At 43.8% G+C, this 24,797-nt stretch overlaps 2 protein-coding genes across 2 annotated transcripts; one reads left to right on the top strand and one right to left on the bottom strand.

Annotated features, from left to right (window-relative positions):
- Positions 1-980: 980 nt before the first annotated feature.
- On the bottom strand, positions 981-8,994 carry adamtsl7 (ADAMTS-like 7). Its single transcript, XM_061084719.1, has 13 exons — positions 8,945-8,994; positions 7,520-7,661; positions 6,793-6,922; positions 6,415-6,590; positions 6,157-6,265; positions 5,066-5,178; positions 4,429-4,514; positions 3,868-4,090; positions 3,594-3,767; positions 3,005-3,178; positions 2,735-2,914; positions 2,306-2,450; positions 981-1,135 (listed from the first exon to the last, which is right to left on the bottom strand). Exons 1-13 carry the CDS (start codon positions 8,992-8,994, stop codon positions 981-983), a joined length of 1,857 nt encoding a protein of 618 aa, XP_060940702.1.
- Positions 8,995-12,744: 3,750 nt separating this feature from the next.
- On the top strand, positions 12,745-21,191 carry melk (maternal embryonic leucine zipper kinase). Its single transcript, XM_061093831.1, has 17 exons — positions 12,745-12,823; positions 12,918-13,003; positions 13,967-14,083; positions 14,194-14,337; positions 14,445-14,513; positions 15,310-15,402; positions 15,653-15,751; positions 15,971-16,039; positions 16,707-16,805; positions 17,089-17,175; positions 17,330-17,461; positions 17,579-17,728; positions 17,891-18,173; positions 19,386-19,482; positions 19,824-19,980; positions 20,271-20,374; positions 20,478-21,191. Exons 1-17 carry the CDS (start codon positions 12,745-12,747, stop codon positions 20,653-20,655), a joined length of 2,043 nt encoding a protein of 680 aa, XP_060949814.1. The 3' UTR covers positions 20,656-21,191.
- Positions 21,192-24,797: the final 3,606 nt, after the last annotated feature.

The raw sequence follows: 24,797 nt of genomic DNA, 5'->3' as shown, positions 1-24,797 counted from the left end.
TGTTTGTGGTCACTGACTTTGTAGTTCTCAGTAGACCTCTTGAATCTCACCTTAACTTACTGTTTAAAATATATTTCAGGATGTTTAGCATGTGACCTTTCCTATGGCTGCAACATTTACTCCTACTTCTGACTCTAGTTAGTTAGTCCGAGCTATACGATTCAGTTAAAAATACAAAACTAGCCTGAACAAGCTCCGTGTGTATCATCAGATTACGAGTGTGTCTGTTACTTCTACAGTCCGTATTGTGCTTTTATTGTGGAAACAGGACTGAGCTGAGTGCACTGCTCACAGTCACCAGTGAGGGGCGCTGCTTTGCTAAAAGCCAATGATTTGTCCATTGACAATTATGACTCATCACAGACAATACCATTCATAGATCCGTCCTTGTATCTACAACCTGGACTATGGGACTCATCATCTAACATTCCATATCATTTGTGTACATAAGTAATTATGCTGCCTATTGATTTTCTGTTCATAACATTTTAGAGAAGGATGTGATTTCATGCGTCTTGATTACATAATGTTCCATGTGACCAAACTAACCATAAACTACGTCAGGTTCTGATCAGAATTTATGCACTGATTTAATTAACATACATTTTCAGCATCTTCTAATAGGCCACAAATGAAGGTTGAAACCACAGAATGTTTCTGTTACATTTGCATTAATACAACAAAATCCGCTGAGTACCACAAGTTATAAATGTTTTATTAAGAATAAATACATAGATTAAGTACATCAGCAAACGTGAGCAGTCCAGTTTAAAGTTACACTGAGAATGAAAACACTTTGGACCTAAACATAGTGTACGACCGTGTCTGATTACCTGGGCAGCTAGTCTGTCGCTGACTGAGCGTCTAGATATCAAACTAATCTCTCTCTCCGAACAGAACTAGGAGTCATTTTCACAGCGCTCACTCAGTTTCCACACGGAGCTGTGACCTAAGGTGAATTGAATCCTCTCGAGGCGGCATCACCTTCGGATGTGGTTCTTTTGAAACGAGTTGGGGTACGTTTTCTGTACACGGGAGCAGGAGGCGCAGCAGACCCCTCTGTAGTAATTGTAAATGCAGAGTCGGGCTTGAACCACCACCATACAGTTATGATACAGGTCACTGCATGATGGGCCTGTGGAGGGAGAGACAAACACAAGAGAGAAATGGATAACAATGGGGGGAGCATGACAAGTGTTATTCTTTTCTTGTGTGTCATTCACTCCACACTGCTGCTCAGAGCCAGAAGGAGGCTGGTTACATCATGTCAGAGCTGCTACAAGAGACAAGAGGATTTACTGTAGATATCATGTCACATTTTCCTGATGCTCTGTGTCACGAACATGTTGATGTTTACAACTTATTTCACCAGAACCCCTGAACATCAGAAGTGTTTTGAACATGACAACTTGATGTTCTTGTCCTTTTTTGTACATTAATAAGTCACTTACTGATCTTTGTTAATTGTTTTTAAACAAATGTACATTGGCCCGAGAGAGCTCAACGCAGAGCAAATTAAGAAAACCCATGCAAATATTAAAAACGCGCAAATTAAGAAAACAACTTCCTCAATTTGATGACACAAGAACCTGTGAAGTTCCATCACAGTGCTCCGATCACATGTGACACACACAAGGGCTTCATGCTACTGTAAGACCTGAAGAAATCATTTATCATTCCTTTTTTCAGTATTAATTAATATCACCAAGTGGTTTATGATAAATAAATACTTTGGGAGTTGTTCTTTACTTTGGCAGACTTCATTAACTTCACAAAGCGTTAAACTACAGCCAGGCTCATCACTTAAGTCTCCTGGAGACAATTCCACAGTCGTTTACGCAAATTGCAGCACATTTCTGTATTCACATGTGTTGTCAAATTGAGGTAGTTCTTTTCTTAATTTGGACTTGTATTTATCTATTTGCATCTGTTTTCTTAATTTGCAGTGCGTTGAGCTCTCTCGGCCACCGTACAAATGTTCATTAAAATAATTTTTCAATCAGCTAAACCTAATAATTAACAGTGGGAGGAAGCAGGAGTATGTGGAGGAGAAACCCTCGTAGGAGAACAGAAAGAAACTCCATACAGAAAGAGCCCGGCCAAGCTGGGATCTGAACTGGGAACCTTTGTGCTGTGAGCCGATGGTGCTGACCACAGAGACAGCAGGTGATGAACATCTTCACCATGGCAACATTCAATGACAGCATCACAGATTCATCCCACTCCAAACACGTCCTCCCTGACCCGGCTGTGACCTCAGCCTCACCGACGGTGGACACAGTGTCAAACTGCTCGTCACACTTACTTATCTCGGCTACACAAGGTTGTTTATTGCATTCTTCTCGACTCTCCGGGGTCAAACTGGGGTCACAGCGGTCGCTCGGGGCAACACTGTCAGCAAGACAGTGGGCCTCTCGGACACGGTAGCCCCCGTTACAGGACCGAGAACACTGAAGTGACAGAGACGGAGAAAAGAGGCACACAAAACATATAACACCTTATAAGGACAACATTTAGACACCGCAACTGATGCCTTATAAGAACCATTGTTGTCATATTGTACATGTGATATGAATACGCTAAACAAAGTTTGCACTGGGTTGCCATTCTAGGATGGCATCATTTAAAGGGGTTAACCAAATTTCTTAATAAAAGAGATATCGAGTCAAATGTCTCAGATACTTGATTGGTTGCTTGTTCTGTGGAAGGACAGAGAGACTTCTGGGACACTCACCGCGCTCCACTCTGTGAAATACCACTGGGCACCACATGGCTTCAGGCTGCAGGTCTGAGCTGTGATTGGCTGAGGCAGATCCGAACATTTCGGCCGGTCAGCGACCTCCATGTGACCGTTGTTGTTGAAAATACAAGCCACGCTCCGAGTCTGCGTGCCGTTCCCACACTCTGCAGAACACTTCCACACACAGAAAAAGCTGCAGTAAGTAAATGTTCCTTTAGCAGTTTCTGTGTGTACTCCAAGTGTGTGTGTGTGTGTGGGAATTACCTGACCCCATGGTCCTGTGTACCACTCCAGCCGGTTCTGACATGGGCCTGAGTCACAGGATGTCAACTCCGCTGGACGATCCCCTTCACAGCTGTCCAATGGAAGGTCAGTCACATGGTCCATCAGGCATATAGCTGTCCGGGTTCGATTACCTCGACCACACTCTGCAGAGCACTGAGGATTATCATGCACGTACATAGTAAATCAGTGTCGTTTTAAGAATTCAACATGATCTCACTTCTTTTTATGTCTCTAGAGGTGTGTCCTTTCGGAGAATAATATCAAATTTGGAATAAATGTCAAAGGTCAAGGTCACGGTGGCCTCACAAAATGATATTTTGGCCTCTTTAACATATCTCAAGTCTGCCTTTAGGAAATTTCTTCAAATATCGACCAGTTGTCACTTGGACTCAAATATAAGCTGATTGATTTCAGTGATCAAATGTCACAACGACCTCATATGAGGTATGTGGACTGAAACTGCACAGGTTGGTGGAGGGATACACCTGCACAGGGGTGGTTCTAGTTTTCTTTTGTCACACACACACACACACTCAGGAACATTCTGTGTGAACAGATTCTGTGTTACCCGTTGGCTCCAGAGGGAGGTGAACCAGCTGCGTGCACACGCCCCCATGTCACAGTTTTGCAGTGTGTCTGGCTTCAGGTTCATGTTGCACTCGTCATCCTCCTCCACATCGCCCTGGTTACTCAGACACACCACCTCCCTGCTGCGCTGGCCCACCCCACACGGCACTGAACACTGGGGACAGAGGGAGACGGGTGAGAGGGAAATGTTTTTTTGATGGTAAATGTTGTTGTTTGTGATGATGATGATGATGTGTGTGTGTGTGTATTTTCACCAAGCTCCACTCGGATCGAACATCCCATTGGCTGCATATTTTCAGTTGACAGGTAGACTTGGTCACCGGCCTATCAGACACCCCGCACAGCTCTGGTGCAACGGTAACCTGGGACTCTGTCCCGTTGGCATGGACGTGAGTGACCTGACGGCAGATGACCTGTCGGTGCTGAGTGCCGGGGCCACACCTCTTGGTGCAATCCGACCACTCCCCCACATCCCAGCTGTGGGCCAATCACAGAGAAGAAGAGAGAGGCTGATGGGGATTTAAGAGCAGTTTGCTATCATCACAAATTAAGTCAACTCTTGTCTTCTTTTTGACCTGTGAGGTCAGATGTTGCTGTTTTAGTCCCAGAAGAAACATGTGAGTTTCAGACTGACAGTTCTCATGGATCACTGCCACTGTGGACCAAATATCTAACATACCAAACATACAGTTGATACCCTAGCGCCTCGCAACATCCTGGTAAGACATAGTGGTTTGTGTGTGTGTGTGTGTGTGTGTCTGTGTGTGTGTATGTGAGTGAGTGAGTGTGTGTGTGGGGAGGGGGGGTTTACTCACTAAGCAGCGCAGGGCTGTGTGTTGCAGAATTCTGACTGGTTTACTGGTTGAAGTGCAGGGTCACAGAGGTCAGCAGGAACAGTCGCCTGTGAATCCTTCTCAACACACTCCAAGAGCACTTGACGCCTGCCTGGCAAGTGCACAAACACACACACACAGACACACACACACACAGAGGAAAAGGACTAAGCAAGTGAACGTGTGTTTTTCACTGTACACATTCACATTTTGACAGACAATGAAGTTGCTGTCATTCACAGTAATGATGTACAAGGCCTGTGTATTTTTTCAGCAGTTTCAGTATTGTGGGTTTTTGACAACCTCATCTAAAGCTTCCTGTTGAATGTGTTTATGTCATCTTTGATTCTGTAACATCTTATTATATATAATGTTTATTTATTTATGCTGCAATGTGAAGTTTGCAGATCCCTATATATTCTGTGAAAGGTGTTTTTGCATTGGCAAAAGTTTTAAAAAGCCACAGATATATATATATGTAAGTGCTAAATAACCATATTTTTTTTATTTTTACGTTTCTTGGTGTTCTGTGTGTTTCCTCACCAGTGCCACAGGTTGTGCTGCACTCTGTGTGGCCACTCCTCGTCCAGGTATACGTAGGCTGAAGGTCAGAGTTCACGCTGGGTTCAGTGGGAACCTGGTTGTGGGACGGTGTCTCCTCGGTGATGTCATTGTTGGTCATGTCACCTGGGTGTGTTTTCTCGCCTGAGAGGGATGGATCTACCGTCTCTACTGCAAGAAGGACAAAGTCGGAGGGAGGTGAAACAAAAATGTCTACAGACGTGTGAGAGAAGAAAGGCATTAGGTGTGTTTGAGGACAGTGTGGGTGTGTACAGGCTGACGTAAATCACAAATACTCAGTCAGCATGCAAAGTAAAAAAAAATCCGGACTATGCAGTGTGCTGTCGATGTGCAGCAGTCTCTGGCAATGCAGAAAGGAAGCAGAGACAGCTGGAAGAAATCTAAAATGATTGTGGATTTTGGCGTAACGAGCCCAGTAACACCTCACAAAACAAAGAAGATATTAAATATTTGGAAAAGCATTGAGGTTTCTCTTTGCAGCGTACAGTGGCAGTTCACAGTTGCAGTGGGTGACGTCCAGCACTGCACATATTGTTTCATTTCATGCTAATATAAAACATTTAGATAGGTTAATAACTAAAAGCGGAAGAGAATATTGCCTATAAATGTTACATTGTGAATATCAAGTGAGAGAATTAACACCTACGTCATTCTAACCAATACATGGAATCATCCTCTCACACAGTTCCACCCGCCTTTAAACTGAGCTAAGACAACAACTGACGACGCCTGTTTTCAGGAGAAATCCATTTTAATTAAGTAATTATTTGTCAGTGCCAGTGAATAGAAATCTTTTCTTTGATTAATGTTAAATATTAGGCAATGATATGAAATACGGCCCAAGTGACCGGTTATATCCTCAGTGTGCGCCAGAAGTAAGTTTGGCCGCCTGCTTGCTATATCGAATGTTATCAAAATCCTAATCAAATTTTCAAAAGGGATACATGTTGGTGTTACTATGACACTGAATGAGGACACAAACAGACGCATCTGTTCTGTGTTACGATCCCTGAGGGCAAAACCAGAATCTGTAGTATGAGAAAATGGCGCCGTGGTCCTTTAGGTTCACGGTAATACAGCTTTAGCAGAAGGTTTGTGTGTTTATACATGTTAGGGGTGTGCACTTACCCAGGGGAAGTATACCAGAAGGTGCATGTGGTTCAGGAGTGGGTTCTGTGGTTTGTAAAGGTACACTGTATTCATAGTATACACCAGGTCCTGGTTGCTGGTAGATCAACTATGGAAACGAGATGGAGATTAGGTATATCATGATATGTAGTAATGTCATTTGAAAGGTATTATTAACTATATCTACTTTTGCATTTGAATAAGAGACAGAAGGTATTTGCAGCTGTTTCAAAAGTGTTTGCAATTTTTGCATCTCACGTAGACGTGCAGGTCCTCAGTGAGCGGCCCAGGCGCCGTGATGGACTCTCCGAGGCGAGAGCGGATTTCATTGGGTCGTCGGTACGTCAGCTGTGTTCCCACGGCGACGAAGATCCCAGGCCTGTCAATCACCCACTTTCCGTTGATGACAGACACTCCAGTTTGGGTCTGCAGAGCTGGAGGAAAACCCCACGTTCATCCATCACTGTTTGTCAGGCTACACACATCTCTGTTGTCATTGTGTGTGTGTGTGTGTGTGTGTGTGTGTGTGTGTGTGTGTGTGTGTGTGTGTGTGTGTGTGTGTGTGTGTGTGTGTGTGTGTGTGTGTGTGTGTGTGTGTGTGTGTGTGTGTGTGTGTGTGTGTGTGTTTGTGTGTACCTAGGTAGTTTCTGCTCTTCACTGTCTCCTGTATGCTGATGTTTTGCGCTCCTGCTGGAATCTCTGCAACCTTGTGGTAGCCAACGCGCAGGAAAGTCCGAGAGAAATTCCCCTTCACCACCTCAAACCCCTGCCAACACACACAACACACACTTAAATGCACACAAAGCCCAGTCATGTACATGCAGGCACTCTTTGCATGCTCCCCGTGCCACAGTTGCACCGTCACAGGCATCAGTTTCAGCGGTATAATCATAAATTCCACTGGATCACATCGCTGCTCTTTTTTTGCCTCACTCATCCATCCTGCTCTCCAACTCTCTCTCTCTCCCTCTCTGCTCCTGGAAATCCCACCGCTTGTTCCATCCAGTCCAACAGTTGGTTTGAGTTGGGGAACATTTATTGTGTTTCTCTCCATTCCTCCTCTGAACATTTAGCACATTTTAACTTGATCTCTTCTATTCTTTCTATGAATAAGCCTTTTGTGCTCCTTTTTTCTTATTTTTTATTCATAATCGGATAAAGCTGGAGTTGTCAGGGATTAGTTAGCGAAAAAGACAGAGATAATCTACAACAACTGGTGGACTGTCATGCAACTATTGCTCACTACCAGATTTTAAATTGATTTGACTTGTGGATTGTAAATTCAAACGCAACTCTTAAATAGCTTTCATATACTTTCAAATTAAAGCATTTACACATTTACATGACAATGTGGATGTCTTACCTCCAGAGGGGATGCACTGGCTTTGTTATCCCAGGGAAGAGCACCTGAGGGAGGGCAGAGAAGACAAATGAAGAAGAGGCGAGCCAGAGCTCGAAGCTGCTGCGGGGAACCGAGCTGCTGCCACAATTCAGCCATGGAGAGACTGAGGGAGGACACTCACAAACACACGTACACACACATGTTTAATGGGAGTGTGTGTGTGTGCTTGTGAGGTGGGGTTGGCTTGAGGGTGGGAGGGAAAAGAAAGAGACAAAGAAGAGATGTTGAGAGAAAGTGTTTGAAAAGGGTAGGCACGGTTACTTCAAGTTGAGGTCACTCCCACTTGCACCTCAACTTTGGATGTTGTGACAACTGTGTGTGTGTGTGCGTGGGTGTGTGTGTGTGTGATTGTGTGTGTGTGTGTGTGTGTGTGTGCAGACTGGCTCCTGTATCCTACATCTCATCCAAAACCAATATCTCTGCCTGTGAATGGTCATGCAAGATTGTGAGGCTTTGGCGATCCTCAGTCTTGATCTCGCTCTCATTTCTCCACCCACTTCTTGTTTTTCACTTTATAAGGCTCGTCTTGTCCTCAGTTATTCCGCTTTACATTTCTGCAATGATGGAAAAAATGAAGGATATCAAAATTAAAAATACTGCAGAAAGAAAGAGCCTGGAACGAGGATAACCGAAAAAATATGCGTAATCTTTGCACAATTATATCGCATTTTCTCTGTTTCATGGACACAAAAACACTTCAGTTATACAGAAAAAGCACAAAACATGAAGAGAACTGTTATTCTCTAAATTGTTTCATTTTGCCTTCAACACACAAAGGATGCTGATTTTACAGTGACTTCATTTCTCCACCGTGCCATGTAGGGGGGAAAAAATCTGATTCCGAAAATTACTATAAATCCACTGGCCGGGAATCAAAACCCAACAGTGACACACAGCCGACGTCTTCATCTTGACGGGTTATGGTAATATTTTCATGGACATAAATGTTTTGGAGAAGTTCGTACACACATGGGTGCAATATATTCCCCTGGCTGAATGTTTTAGTTCTGGGCACAGGAGTGTTCTGAGCCCTGCAAGCACACCAATGCAGTGAAGCTCGCCTGGCGCCCCAACTTTCCACTGTTTTATGTTGGGGGAGTTAGGAGAGAGGGAGAGTTATAAATATCAGAAACGGCTTTTAAATGCAGCCTAATGTCGCTGTGTGGAGAAATGTAGTGGGATGGAGCAGAGACAATATATTTTCCTATCTGTTTTGTGCGTGTGTGTGAGCAGAAACCACCGTTAAAGTCTGAAAAAGAAGGTCTCCCCCAGCTGATCCACACCGCAGCTGCTCACAACATGGGTGTGAAATCGCCAGGAATGAGAATTCCGAAACTTCTATAAGAACCTGAAGTAGTTTTACGCGATTGTGTGTGTGTTGTGTACTTTGCGTGTGGAAGATCCTGTGTAGGAGTCACGTGCTGGCGAAGCACCATGATTCAAGCTGACTGTAAATCTGTAAAGCTGAGGATGAAGATGCTTGAGGCGGCAGAGAGAGCTGATGCCAGTGTGTTGTTTCCTCCGCCCCCATGTGTCTGCGTCTCCATGTAAGTGTCTGGCTCTGTGCCCTTTGACCTTTGACTAGTGCGCCGATGTGCACGCTGCAGCACACACATTAAAACCTAAAAGCTGCACATCCCATTGAAACCTCTCCTTTTTCTTCTTTCTCTCTCCCTCCTCTCTGGCACACATCCAGATCTCGGACGTCGCTCCCCGGGAGTGAATAGCTGGTCGTCACGGAGCTATGACACAGGCATTCTGGGAGCCTCCAGAAGTCTGTCAGGGAATACTGTGCACGACAGGCACTGCTCGGGATTCCACGTCTGTTTTGCACTGTGACAGCTTAATAGCTGCCACGTCTGATCACTCACACACGCTGTGAGTCCCTGGGAGCAGCTGGAAGTGGCACAGCAGCTCCTTAACACATGGATCTGCTCAAACTGTGACATGTACAAGCACAGGGCCATAAACACAGGCCTGTACTCCAAAAACATATTTAACCAATCTGAAAACATACATGTTAATAATATCGCCTTTTGGACAGATGATGGAGTTACAGCTATTAGAGGTTATATCTGGATTTAGCTGAGGAGAGTGCACTAAGGCTTGTATGTGATGTTTAACTGGCAAAAGCTCAGGCCTCCATGAGCAAACCGTCTGTTAAAACCATTGACTGTAACAGAGCTTGCCCTCCAAATCATTACAACCGCTATTATTTTTATTCTCGAACGAACACAAAGTTGTGATGCATCTTATAAAAGGACCCAGAGGGGGAACACCCACCGGCTGTATGTTCCAGTACATTGAAAATGAGTTTTAATATGCAGTAAAATTGTGAGATCATACTGATTTGGGAATGAAAAAGCTCTCACTGTTAGATTTGTAAAAAACAAAACAAAACATGAAGCCTATAACTGGTTTCGTGAGAATCGACCATGTGCGACTATTTAAAATGTGTTTTGTCAGTGTTTCTCTGTCTTGTTTATAATTCTTTGTGTATGTGTGTGTGCGCGCATATGTGTGTGAGTGTGTGCATGTGTGTGTGTGTGTCTGTGTGTGTGTGTGTGTGTGTGTGTGTGTGTGTGTGTGTGTGTGTGTGTGTGTGTGTGTGTGTGTGTGTGTGTGTGTGTCCTTGCTGGCCACACTAACCGCAGGGGAAAAGGAGACAAAATAGTAAAAGACACAAAGAATGAACAATATAGTCAACTGAAATTAATCTAACCACTGAAAAGGAAAGATTTGTTTCCCTCACAATCCCTTTAAATGTTACTCTCTTCTCCACTTCCTTCTCTTCGCCTTCTCCTTTCCATTTCTCTCCTCTCCTCTCACTCGCCTTCCCCTCTCTCCTCCTCCAGCTGTGGGCTGTTTGATGTCCCTCTGTCCCGTCCTGGCCAGATGCCCCAGAAACCAAATGAGGGGTTCTGTCATCCCGCTGACACCTGGTCATCCCCTAACCACCGGTTACTCCCCTAACGACCAGCTCCTTCCCTAACGACCATGAGAAACACCGGACAACCACTGATCAATCACCGAAATTCCTCTGCAGCTTTCTGTCCATGTTGGACTTGTGTCAAGTTGTGATATTTTCACTCCATAAACATTTTACGGGCTGATGCGTGACTGGCCTCAAAAGCATGATATCTTGCTGTGGGTGTCCTAACAGACCAGGTGCAGTGTGTTGTTCCTCGCCAATGCATCTAATGAAAGAACAGTGACCAAGACAGGATGAGTTAATGTGGCCTTTTCTGTACATCACGCAAACTTTGACAGTGAGAGTGTGTGCAGTCATTACTGGTGGCTGACAGGTAGGCAGGGGTCTGTTATAACCCAGTCAGGGGTCTCTGTCCTCACCTCTTCCTGTTTCCCTAATTACAGGCTCAAGACTGGTGCAGGTGAAGACACACACATACACACACACCTCTTGACACCATAAATGCACCTCTCTCTGTGGTCAGCTGCTGCGGCTGCATACCGACCGGGTCAAGCTAAGCAGTTTGCGCATTGCGACACACAGGAGGAGTTCCATCCCTCAGGTTGTGTGTACCTGCCCATAAATGCACATCAAAGTACTTAGGCAAGTAAATCTTTCCGCTAACCACTACCTTTCAGAGAAGTGTTGCTGTACTTATGCAATGTAGCACTGTTTGTTTGGTGTGTCATTTCATTTTGAGTAACCGCAGTGGAAGCCCTGGGTGGGGCTGAGGGTGAACACCAAGGTTTGTAAAGGGCAGGTACAAGGACATATTGGTTGGGTGAATTGGTGACTGCCTCTTGGGATGAACATCAGATCACTTTTCCTTATTTAATATAGAAGAACACTTGCAACATTTTCAGAATATTAAAAGATAATCATTTTACTGCTTTGATGACATATCCATTGTGTAAATCATTATACACGATGGGAACACCAAGTATTTAATGGTTCCTGCTTCTCGGTGCTGACTTTTGCTGCTTTGCCTTTCTTACTGTAACTTACATGTTCTTGTCTTTGCTCAGGGGTAAAATAAAAGGCCCCCCCACCCCCACCCCTCATATCGAACCAAGACACCCACACTGGGAAATGGGAAAACACAAAACAGTTTGTAGCTTGTCCTCCCATTGTCGTCATTTTGCATGTTTTTGTGATTGTTTTGTGCTTCTCTGTGATTGCATTGTCTCTTTCTCGTCACTTTGCGTGTCTTGGTGGTCGAGCTACATCTCTTTGTAGTACTGTCTCTTTTCCATCGCATTTTCTGTCTTCTTGTAGATGTTTTACATCTGTTGTTGCTTCATCGTTGTTTTAGGTGTCTTTGTGGTTGCCTTGTTTTCTTTGACCTTATATTGTTTCTCTTTTCCTTGTCGCTCTGTGAGTCTTTGTGGTCATTTTTGTAGATGAACCCATGGTGACCCCCATGATTTAAAACCCAGTGGAGGGATGTAACAAAGTTAATTTACTTTTTTACTGTTGTTAAATGCATTTGTCTGTCATTAACTCCATGACATATATATCAGAAAATATCGTATCATTGCGTTGCATTTCCACACTGTTTAAAGTAATCAATCCTTATAGGAATTGGGCCACTGATCCAACAATCCCTGCATTTAGTGTTTTCCCCTCTAATACTTTGTCTACATTTTCCTTATAATACATACATACTTTTATCTGGTAATTACCACAGTTTGGTACTTTTACTTGATGTTTCTAATATTCTTTCCACTTCATCTGCGTACAGACCTCTTGTTTAATGGCTGCAGTGACTATTCTTCACCACAAGGGCGCAAACGAAGCACCAAACGGAAACCGGAAGTGAAGTCAACGTCAACGTACGAAATTCAAACTTGTGAGAGAAACATTTGTGACAGAGCTGAGTTTTCTGCTCATGGTTGTTGTTCCGGACTTCACCTCCATCCTCTCAAGTTTTCCCTCTAACTCAGGTAACTTCACTCACTCAGCTTCTACTCACAGTTTGCTATGCTATAGACTTTTGTCTGAACTCGTCTGCTCTGCATTGGTGAAGCTAGTTAGCTAACCACAGCATGTTGCTTAGACTCGGTGCTAACTTGCTAATGTTAACGCCGAACGCAAAGATAGTTTTCCCGGTTCTGGCTGGTTTCGGTGTTTTCGGTGAGTTGAGTTTAACATCGCCGCTGCGAACCTTGTTCTCCGGCCGCAGGAAGTGTCTCACCGAGCGGCTGCGGAGGGGACGATGCCCGTGGAAAGGACCGAGCCCCGCGGAGCCGACGAGCTCCACAGATACTATGAGGTCTACGAGACCATCGGCTCAGGTAATGTCCATGTTGATGGTTCTTCTTGTTGCTCTGTCGGTGTATTGTCTCCACTGTGAGCTGTGAACCGTGTGTGTGTGTGTGTGTTTTCCAGGAGGCTTCGCTAAGGTCAAGCTGGGTCGACACCTCCTGAGTGGAGAGAAGGTTGCCATTAAAATCATGAACAAGAAAGATTTGGGGGTAAGTCAGAAAGAGGTCATTTTACATTACATTATTACATTTCATTTAGCTGACGCTTTTATCCAAAGCGACTTACAATAAGTGCATTCAACCCCGAGGGTACAAACCAAGAACAACAAGAATCAAGAAAGTAAAATTTCTTCAAAAATAAAGCAAAACTACAAAATGCTGTAAGTAAGTGCCATTTAAGTGCTACTAAATTGTTAGTTTAAAAAATTAATTTCATTAATTTCATTGTCAACAAATAATGTAAAATGTGCACTCTTAATTTGACTAAATGAAAGAGCTGAAGGAGGCTTACATTTCTGCTTTCTCCAACCAGCAGCTGCAAAAAAGTTTGCATTTTAAAGAAAATGATTTTGCTTTATTAATTTTCTTTTAAACAAAGTCAACCATTTTTTAGATTGACCTGCTTTCGCCACTTTATTCGTGTTTTTTTTATTATTGTTTTTGATCTTATCTCCTTTTTCTACCACAAAGTTTGGAAGGTTGCTCATCTTCAGGATGTCTTCATAACACAAAAGTACAAAAACACAAATAATTTAAAACTCACTCAGTAGACGACGAGCAGAATACACCAGACATAGACATCAATGTTTTGAAGATTTACAGCATTACAATCCGTTTTCAGACCTGAACTCTAGAAAATGTCTGGAAAATTTGGTGCACATTTGCCTTTCCCATATGTTTAACACAGCAGGAGACTTCCTGGGTATGCATTCACAAAAACAGGGAAATGTCCAGAGCATTCAGACGAGAGATGGCACCTGGGTAGAGCATGCAGCAGGAAAGAGATGATGTATAGATTCTGCTGTGGAAGTCACATGCCCAGACATTTGCGTTCTCACATGCTTCCCTGGAAAGATCCAGTGAAACATCCAGACTAGAGTGGATGTCTGAAAGCACCTGTAGGTACATGTAAAAAAATAAAGTGAAAACATTTGTCATTTCTCTCCCTTCCAGGATGATCTGCCGCGTGTGAAGGTGGAGATTGATGCCATGAAGAACCTGAGTCATCAGCATGTGTGTCGTCTTTACCAGGTCATAGAGACTTCCACACAGATCTTCATGGTGCTGGAGGTAAGCACACAAGATTACACCATACACACAGAAAATACGGTTGTGTGTATGTGTGTGTGATAGTGGCATGTTGAGTCATGTGGCTATTTTGTGTCCCTCTCTTCTCTCAGTACTGCCCAGGTGGGGAGTTGTTTGATTACATCATAGCAAAGGACCGTCTGTCAGAGGAGGAGACCAGAGTGTTTTTCAGACAGATAGTGTCAGCGATGGCTTACGTCCACAGTCAGGGATATGCACACCGAGATCTCAAGCCGGTAAAAACCTCCTCTGTCTGAGCGAACCTGCAGCAAATTGTGTCGAGGTTACCGCTGTTTCATATGATTTTAACGTCTGCTGTAATATTTGTCTCTTTGAACTCCAGGAAAACTTGTTGATTGATGAAAACCACAATTTGAAGCTCATAGACTTTGGCCTTTGTGCCAAACCTAAGGTAAAACATCACACTTCCTGTCCTCCTCTGTGCATATCAAACATATTTAGCCTGTAACCTATTTCCCCCTGTAATATGAAAGGAATGGAAGAAGTACAAAGTATTAAGGTTGGCCTGTTTCATTGGCAACTGATCGTTCAAACATTTCCACACCACAAACCTCATCAGACATTTTGAAAGATCAATGAAATATGACGAGTCTTCAAAGCCAGCTCACAGTAAGGCAGCAAGCGAGCGGAACTGTTTGGCAACACCAGTGCCACTCACTCCCTGAAACCCTGTATCAGTCCTATCACAGGCTGAAAGAGTGAAAGTGTAACAAAGCTACAAAGTTATGTCTGATATTCAGGAAGCAATATAACCTGATACCTGAATCCCAACACAGTTCTCTGAGTCAAACTAATATCAATCGCCTGATTTGTATTGGTCAGTATTGGCCTTTCCCCGTTAAATTGGTCTGCCTTCCAATGTGCACCAATGGGAAAATTGTTTAAGAAGCTTCTATACAGAGCAGGTTGCTTTGCTTGGGGTATTTTAGATATGGTGTCATCGCATAGTTTGTCCACCAGGCCGCGCTCTGATTCCCTTTATTTACCATACAAAGCAGCATCTGTAGCACATGTATATGTGTTTATATGACGAATATATTAATGGTTTTTTTTTTCATACCTAAACTCTGCATTGGCCCCAAAAATCCAGTATCAGTCTGGCTCCAATACTCATTACAGAATACTAACCCAGTATGCACATGCAATGTGTGTGATCTGACTCTCCTGTGGTGGTCTCTCTCTCTTAGGGGGGCCTGGGTTATGAGCTGATGACGTGTTGTGGCAGCCCGGCCTACGCCGCCCCTGAACTCATCCAGGGAAAATCATACATCGGCTCAGAGGTGAGAGAGGTCACACCCGGGCCATTTACAATTTTAAGAACCATTGGGGTGGCATTTCCAAGATTTGCCCTTCTTTAAACCCACAGAACTTAATTTTTTCACTTAGCCTGCTACCTGCCTGTTCCACAACCCTGCTTCTTCATGGTGTCTTGAGCATATTCACTGGCGCATGACTCTGTGCAACTGAGCTGTGAAATCCTGGCTGTATCACTTAAAGGAGAAATATTGCTGTGTGATGTGTAACCTCCAGGCGGATGTTTGGAGCATGGGGGTGCTGCTGTACGCTCTGCTCTGTGGATACCTGCCTTTCGATGACGAGAACTGCATGGTCCTCTACAGGAAGATAACAGTGAGTGAACTGCTGCTGATGACATTTTCCAATCTTTGTATAAAAATAGAAAATTATTTCATTGCTTCTAAATATTTGGAGGCCACCCCTACAGTGGTTGTTTGACCTTATACAATATTATATTACCACTTAAAGAAATCTTTAAATAAGGGAAACCTTTTATGTTTATGATTTATTTCTATTTCATAATGTGGTTGTTTATGTGTTTAACATCTTCAGAGAGGTAAATACGAAAACCCCCGGTGGCTCTCTCCGGGTAGTGTCCTCCTCCTCAATCAGATGATGCAGGTAAATCCTTTGATTATTCAGTTTCCCGTTTTTTATCTATTTGTATTTATTGTCCTCTCAGCCTCATGGTCACCACAGTTGTTCACATTTGACTGAACCTGTAAAAGCCAGAGAGAAAACTAAAGTCCGACCCCGGCGCGGTTACTGTAAGTTGCACTTAGTTTGGGTTATTCTGTCCCTAACACACATAGTGAATGCTTGTTTCCCTGATTACAGACGTGTGCAGTGTAAAAAACCAGCCTTGCAAATAACACCGACCCAAACCAAAATATAATTTCAAAATCTTTGTCTGAATCTGTGTACGGCTGCAGCACAGTATTGTCCTGATAACGCATCAGAGGCAGTAACGTTTGTTACATCACAACTTTTGTAAAGAGTTTGTAAATAATCAGCTAAAGGTGGGACAGCTTTTTGAATTATTTGCATTAAATTTCAAAGCTAACTTTACCTCCATTGCTGCAGGAAGGTTGCTGAAAAAGCCTGTTTGCTATGAAATGAGAGATTATTGGTATTATTTTCAGTTTTGCAGACCTTTGTATCACTTAATGTTATTCACTGGATTTTAACTGCTTGAATTTAAATACAACTTTTAAAATTGGGATTTTCTAAAACATTGGTTGTGTATTATGTTGCAAATTCAGTTGTAGTTTCTGTGTGTGTCCTGTAGGTGGACCCCAAACGGCGTGTTGCTGTTCGCCATCTACTGGACCATCCCTGGGTGCTGAAGGACTACAACAGCCCTGTGGAGTGGTTCAGCAGGCAGCCGGTACACTCACACAAACACACACCTATAAGCTGTATAATAAATATATATATTTATATAACAGAAATGCACAACACCAAACACGTCAGTATCTGATTCTGTTTGAGTTTCTATCTCTTCTATTTGCTCCAGTCACTGCAGAAGTACTTTTCCACAGAACAGGCCCAGAATCCTCAACAAAAAATATGATCAATTATTTTTTGAGAAATGTGGTATTAGTTTGCACACATACAGAAGGTGTCAGTCTTGTTTTTCCAGTAATCCTTTTTTGTTGTTTTTTGTGTAGCTTGGTCACATAGATGAGGACTGTATCACTGAGATGGCCGTCACCATGAAGCGGTCGAGAGAGAGCACCACAGCACTGGTGAAGGAGGTGTGTGCCACTTGGATCGCACTATTTAATGTTGACAATGATGTCTATTATGCTGATCAGATCTACTGATCAACTCATTTTGTGTTTATATGACGAAATTACAATATGTGGATGTTGTGTCAACATGATAGTTTACATAACTATGATTCCACAGTGGCTGTACGACCACACCACAGCTATCTACCTGCTGCTGCTGTCAAAGAAACAGAGGGGAAAACCTGTCCGTCTGCGCCCTGAACCAACTGTGTGTGAGGACTCCTACTCCCCCTCTCAACAGGGTCTACAGGTCAGACTCGGGACCACAATGCCCACCATGCTCTGCTGTCTGCACTGGGTTTTTCCCACTGTTTACCAGTACCAAATGTTGTTGTTCTTCATTTCTGATTTTCTCTCTTTCGTTAAGACAAGGGAAGCTCTTCATTATAGCGAGGATGAAGATGCTGTGGATTTTGGCTCAGACTACATTGATGACTGTCCCTGGATTGCAATCAAACAACACACCCCCAAGGGGGTCAGAGGGCAGCCAGACGGATGTGCAACCAACAAAGACAAGGTGTGTGAGAGTTGGGTTGAAAATAGGCTTTTTCTTTTTGTCCCTTTTAGAGAAGGTTCAGAAAAAGGAGCATGTTTGGATAAAAACCTTCTCTGTTGGGGCATGTTTTATGAGTCTTCCAGAGAAATATACTCATGCCACATTTCACGCTTCCTCCTAAAGAGACATCTGGCATCTCCATCAGTGGAGAGAAGATGTGCTTACAGCCCGACTCCAGAGAGGGGGCGGAAGACCCCGCAGCATCGCCAGGAGAGGAGGGACAGAGACCAACAGCAAACCCCTGATAACAAGGAGAATATTGCTGTTCAAGAGAAAGATGTAGACATTTTTGTTTTGCCTCCTCCTCGAACTCCGGCGTCCAGTAAGAAGAATGCACGCCACAAGAATGTGTTGACCACACCCAATCGAAATACTGACGGCAAGAACAACGCACTCACACCTAAAGGTACAAATAATCTCTTGGATTCTCAACAAATGGCTGTAGTCTCAGTTCAAACTGTAGTTTGTGTTTGTGCTGTAATTGTTTCTGGTCCAAACAAAAAAAAGCTTTATGCACAATGTCTATTAGATTATTTGAATTAGCCAATTGGCCCTCTGCACATTGCCCAGTCTCCTTTATCTGCCCCTCTCTCAGTCTCATGCAGCTCTCATAATCACAAGTGCCACGTTCACATGCCACACATTTGCAAGTAAATTGTCTTCTGGTAATAAACTCATTTATTGGCCCTGTTTTTATCCCGAAGCCACTCATATTTCTATGATTTAACTGTCATTACGCCACTGTGAATGGACACACACACTTATCACTGTCAACTCAAAGGTGAGGTTATTATCAGGAAAGCTAATTCTATTCACTTATCTGTAAATGAAGGACACTAATATGAATGGAGAATCATTAAAGTCTTGATTATTTGTCAAGGTGAATCCTCTGCTCAGATGTCCAGCCTCATTAGTTTCCACTATAAACTCAGTCAATGCTCCGCCACAGAGCCGGTTGGTGTTGAAGTGTCCGGGCTCGGTCCTGCTCTCTCTCTGTCCAGCCGCCTGTTCTAGCGCAGCATGTCTACAGCACAGACATGCTGCCTGTGACACACTTGTCCACACACACACGAGCACAGTGGTCTGTCCCCAGGCGTGTGCCGTGACAGGTGTAGCTGTCTCTTTCCTCTGCTCGCTGTCCCTCGTGGGCTGTAGTGACATGTGTTCTCTTGCCACCAAAGCCTACCTGTGAGTGTGTGTGTGCGTGTACTTGTGCTTATATATTTGTGCGGACCATTTTGAGAACAGACATTACGGAGTGAGGACATTCTGGCGGGTCCACACTTTTTCAAAGGCTTGTCTTAGGGTTAAGACTTGGTTTAAGGTTTAAGGTCAGGGATTTAGTTGTGATGGTTAAGGTAAGGGGCTGGTAAATGTATCATGTCAATGAGTAGCCTCAATAAGATAGAAGCGCAAGAATGTGGGTGTGTGTGTCAGACTACTTGTTTGTGTACACCAAAGAATTGGTGTTCAGTATGAAAGCCAGCTAGTGCTATGCAAACAATCAAAGAGCTGTATTCATGACTTTTTACATTCAATCTAAGCCTTCCCATTTTATATGCTCTCTCTGGAGATGCTGAGGTCCTTTAAACCATTTCTCTCCCTTTGCATCTTGTAGATGGAGGCAGTGGCTCTAAGGAACAAACCAAGAAGAGAACAGTTGAGAACAAGGAACCTGCAAACACGGACATATTGGCCTTCAGTCCTGAGAGAAGGTGAGTAACCTGAGGGACGGGCGAGGCTAGGAGGTGAAAGAAAGGGGGGGGTGTAGGAAGTGTTTGAGCAGCGTAACGCCTAAATCTTAGGGAAGACTGAAGTTCACCCATCTAAGGTAACAGGAGATGTTCGGGTGGGCAGCACAGACCGAACCGAAACTGTTATTCCAAACCTAAATGCATGACCATCAGCAGCCTGACTCCCTGATAAGACAGTTTGAATCTCAATGAATGATGTCAAGAATCAGAAATGCTACAGGGCACAATAATGGACAGGTGACAGCAACTTGGATCAAATGTCAACCCAGAGTTATTACACGCTTTTCCCATTTGCTCTGCAGGTCTCGGTCTTTGGACATGGCCGTTACAGGAGACAGCGGCAAGAAGAAGAGAGGAGGGAAGGTGTTTGGTTCTCTGGAGAGAGGTCTGGATAAGGTGATCACCATGCTCACTCCCAGCAAGAGACGAGGCCTGAGGGACGGCCCGCGCAAGATCAAGGTACATGCAGGGAGACGGAATCACATGTGCTATGTCTCATCTAAAACACAGTGCTGCTAGTTCTGATCTCCTTAGATTCATTGATTAGATGAGTCGAAGGAACATAGTTTGAAACCGCGTATGACAATATAACATCTTGAAATTGAGCAATATTTCTTCCTAACTGGAGCCAGAAAATGTTTAGTTGTTTTCTTTAGTAAATTACCTAAATAGAAATGAATTGTCAAATATTTAAAACATTTTTGCACATTACTAGGCAGCGTTGTTGATCTGTGTGTGTTTTCCTTCAGGCACAATACAACGTGACTTTGACGAGTCAGACGAATCCGGACCAGATACTCAACCAGATCCTCGCAATCCTGCCGCAGAAAAATGTCGACTTCATACAGAAAGGGTAAGAGCACAAACCTTTTGTCGGTTAACTTGTATTTTTCTCTTATTTTTCTTAGCAGTTTCAAATCCTAATGTTTCTCTATGTTTTATTGCCTTCCATTCAGATACACCCTCAAGTGTCAGACCTGGGGCGACTTCGGGAAGGTGACGATGGCGTTTGAGTTGGAGGTGTGCCTGCTGCAGAGGCCTGAGGTGGTCGGTGTCCGGCGCCAGCGGCTGAAGGGAGACGCTTGGGTCTACAAGCACCTGGTGGAGGACATCCTCTCCACATCCAGGATTTAAAAGCACTTTTCAGCTCCTCTCAAAGTCAATAGACTGGCCCCTTCTCTGTCAGCTGTGACCCCCTCTGTCGGATGTAGAGAGTCTAAGCATTAAAGATTAGGGCTTCATTATTTTGTATGAATATTAAAAATTCTCCTTAGGCCAGTCTTCAATCTCTAGAGTATGTGTTACATTGAATTTATGAGAATTACAAGTCAAGATCCTTTATACTGTATCTTGTTTTATGTAGAGTATTGTTGTTTAATTCCCTTTTTCATAACTAGCAGGCTAAATAGGGTCCATGTCAATCCTCTTGAGGTGTGTATGATGCGAGTGTGTGTGCGCATGTTTGTGTAATGTATTTACAGTTTACCTTCTGGCTGCTTATTACCATATTTATGTCATGATGTTGTTATTCTCCCCTGTAGGTGCAAAACTTGATTTAATAACATAAATAAGCAGAGCGTTACTAATTTACTTTCATTGTTTTATGTCTGTGTACATTTCTTCCATCATGATGTTTTTACTTGGTTCTATGAAGTGACTGTTTATATTTCCTGTCGGTGCTTTTCATGTTTTTCCATGTGTGTCACGTCGTGTCTGTAAGATTTTTTACTGACAATGTAAAGGGAGCAAAATAAATGATTTCTGCTGAGCGAGAGGCTTGATCCTTTACTTTTTGTTCAGCAGTTTTATGGAGTAGTTGTGTGTTTTCACTGTCATCCTTATGTTCATCTTCTCGTCCTCTCGGGTGCAGAGATTGATGGTGATCGTTTGGCTCAGTGACAGAGTCTCTTAGCATTTACCACCAATAAGATTAGAGGTTAAAGGTGTCAGATATCTACAGCGTTTCTCACTTCAGATACTTACAGACGCCAAGTTCATATTCTGCACTCAAATGTTGATACCCATCGTTTACTCCATCACAGATGTTATGTTTCTGTCTGTTAAAATCTGGATCAGTGGGCATATCCAGGAATATGGCAAGATAGGGTGTTTTTTAAAATTTCGAATGATTTCTCAAAGAATGAATTGATCTTAATGAAAAGTAATCTGGTGTGTTTTAGGGACTGATATATACGAATGTGTGCAACTTGGTGCGGATCCAAATACAAATCTGGATGTAGTTCATTTAAATGTGGTTTCAAAAGGACTGTTGGGCCTTGGCAGAGCGTTTAATGGAAGTGAAAACTTATTTGTAAGTTCTGTAGTGAGTTGATAACGACAGTAAAGGACAATAGCTCAGCCTTTATGGTAAAATGGTGGATGATGATTATTATGGCAGAAGCTGCTGTAGGAGCATGATTGTTATGACTGAATACTGATGATCATCGCCTAAAACATCCGAAGTCTCCTCTCCGTCATGACAGAGTTGCAGCTGATGGACATTTATTTGTGGCCACTTCTCCTTTGTGTCTCAGCAGGGAGGGGAAGGGTAATAGTAATGGTGGGTGGAGGTGGTGATAAGGAGAGTTTAACCTTAATGAATTCTGAGAGAGGGTGGGGGGGGTGATTTAAGACAGAGGTGAAGGTTGGAGTTAAGTTGGAGGGGGTAAAAAGAAAAATCCTCCCATAGGCCTGTTCCCGTCCTTATCATTCCAGTGGTGGTGAAGACTCCTGCTGGGCTGAGGTTGGAGGATCGGAGAGTGTGTGTGTGTGTGTGTGTGTGTGTGTGTGTGTGTGTGTGTGTGTGTGTGTGTGTGTGTGTGTGTGTGTGTGTGTGTGTGTGTGTGTGTGTGTGTGTGTGTGTGTGCGTGCGTGCGTGCGTGTGTGTGTGCACGTGTGTGTGTGCGCGTGTGTGTGCGTGCGTGCGTGCGTGCGTGCGTGCGTGCGTGCGTGCGTGAGTGAGTGAGTGTGTGTGTGTGTGTGTGTGACAACAGCTGCTCTAAAAAACAGCTGTCACCAGCCTCACATTAAAGACTTCTTCATCATTACCTCCACCACAGAGGTTATGCTTTCCCCCCCTCTCCGGTGTTTGTTTGTTTCTGGGCAGATCCAGGAATCTTTTTATCATTTTGTTTAATATGAAGAGATAGGATTTATTTTTATTTCAATTTCCCAGGCAGAAATTCATGGATCTTGATGGAAAAAATGGTCATGTTAAGGGAACTGATATTTATGAGTGTGTGACATTTTATTGCTGATAGATAAAAATCTGGATCCAGTGAATTTAAATATGGTTTCATGAAGGGACTGTTGGGCCTTGACGGAGGTTACGCTTCACATTGGAGTTCCCTCTTTCCTCCCGTCTAGCAATCCCAAGCACCTCCATGCTTTCCCGTGACCTTTTTAATTAAAAGTTATGGTTTCAAAGCCGAAAATTACTGCCATATATTCTTTTAAATCACTCGGACCTCTTAATGAAGGCAAAATGAACCCAGTCAGTGACTCATTCAAGAATTTCACCTTTTCTAAATAAGGTATTGAAAGCAATTGCTGCCATTGTTCCTCCATTCAAACAGGGGGCACTGTGTAGATCTCAGTCCATGCCTGCTGGAGGACTGGAGTAAATATCATGCAAACTGGTTTAATGAGGATTAATGAACTGAGGCAGCAGAGGTGAGGCCTCCACTCTGTGAGGAGCAGGGAGCTGACTGTGCTGCCTCAGGGTTTGGTGCGTTCAGACGTGATTTCTCTGATAAAACTGCTCTCATCAAGTTAGTAAAATGTTCAGACACTGGCCTGAACCCTGGAGCAGATTTGTGCCCCCCCCCCCCCCCCCCCCCCACTTTGTTTGTTTTCTGCTCTGTGAGTGTGGAGGCGTGTGGGAGAGATGAGGCCTCTGCTTCGATCGCTCTCATCCTCCTTTTCCAATGTGAGTTTATGTTTCTTGAGGAGTGCTATTACTCTGATACGCTCCAACAGTTTTGCTTGCTGTGTGTGTTTGTTTCTATTTTTTATTTGTGAGGCAGCTGCATGACACGTCCATTTCCTGTGTTCTTCTGTCTGCATGTCTGCTTCAGGGCTTCTCGAGGCTCAGACGTCCAGTAGTCCTCTGCATGGTGACCCCTGTGAGCTGATGAGAAATAGAGGGTGAAACTAATTAGGCCCACAGACAGTGGAGTGGTTCCCAACCTGTGGGTCAGGGGCCCCGGGGGGTCCCCATATAAATCTGTGTTGTATTTATGCGTGTATGTGTTAAGAGCATTTAAACTACACCTTGACACGTCTTTCCAATATTTGCATTATAACTTAATGCAAAGAAACATACTTTCCGAATTGAGATAGCGTGAACGCCACCACATGAACACACAAGTTTGATATATGAGCTTAAAACTCAATGTCATTTTGTATCCACGGCTTTTTTTCCCACTGTTGTCAAGTGTCCTGAAGAACTTGTGTTGGTGCAATGTACATCAATCGCTTATGATCATTGATAACATTGAAGAGGCGGTGGACTAGTGGCAGAAACTTGGACTATGGGCAGAAAAGGTCTCTGGTTCGTCTCTAGTTCGACTCAACGGAGAAACAAAAAAAAAAGAAGAACCTGGATTGATCTGTCCAAAAATCCAAGAGGATTCTCCCTACCCTGTCTAGTGCCCCTGAGCAAGGCACCTTACTCCCCTAACATCTGCTCCGCGGTCGCCGTACATGGCTGCCCACTGCTCTGTGTGTCCTGCACCAGATGGGTTAAAAGCAGAGGTTAAATTTCCCTCCTTGCACGAGTGTGCATGTGTTTGGGACAAATAAATGTATCTTAATCTTAATTTCCCATCACCACTTTGCTGTGTTCCTGAGCAAGGCAGTGATGTCTCTCCTCTGTCTCTGTTCTTCTGCTTGTCCTCCACACTGCTCAGACGGCTCCTGTCTGTCCCGTCTCATGTCTCCAGCTCCTTCCAGAACACCGTGCTGCTGACCCTGGTCTGGCCTTGGTGCTTTGCCTCCGTCTGCATCTCGGTGCAGCTGATGTGACTCCACCCTGTACCTGCTTCACCTGGCCCTGATGGTTTGGGGTTGGGGCCATTTTGACCCTCACGCGGCACAAAATGGCTGACGGTGACACCGCTAACGAGAGAGTGTTGTACCAGCAGAAGAACCAGGAGAGGGGTCACGCCAGAACCAGACTGAGGACGCTCGCTCAGTGAGTTCTTCTGTGAAATGATTTTCTGTTTCTCTGAGTAGAAATTCATCAGCAGTTTGTTTGGACCTGCTTCCACCTTCAT

The sequence above is a fragment of the Limanda limanda genome, chromosome 2 (assembly GCF_963576545.1).
Source record: "Limanda limanda chromosome 2, fLimLim1.1, whole genome shotgun sequence".
Lineage (NCBI taxonomy): Eukaryota > Metazoa > Chordata > Actinopteri > Pleuronectiformes > Pleuronectidae > Limanda > Limanda limanda.
The sequence above is the reverse complement of the archived record's forward strand: the minus strand, read 5'-3'. Positions and strand labels throughout refer to the sequence as shown.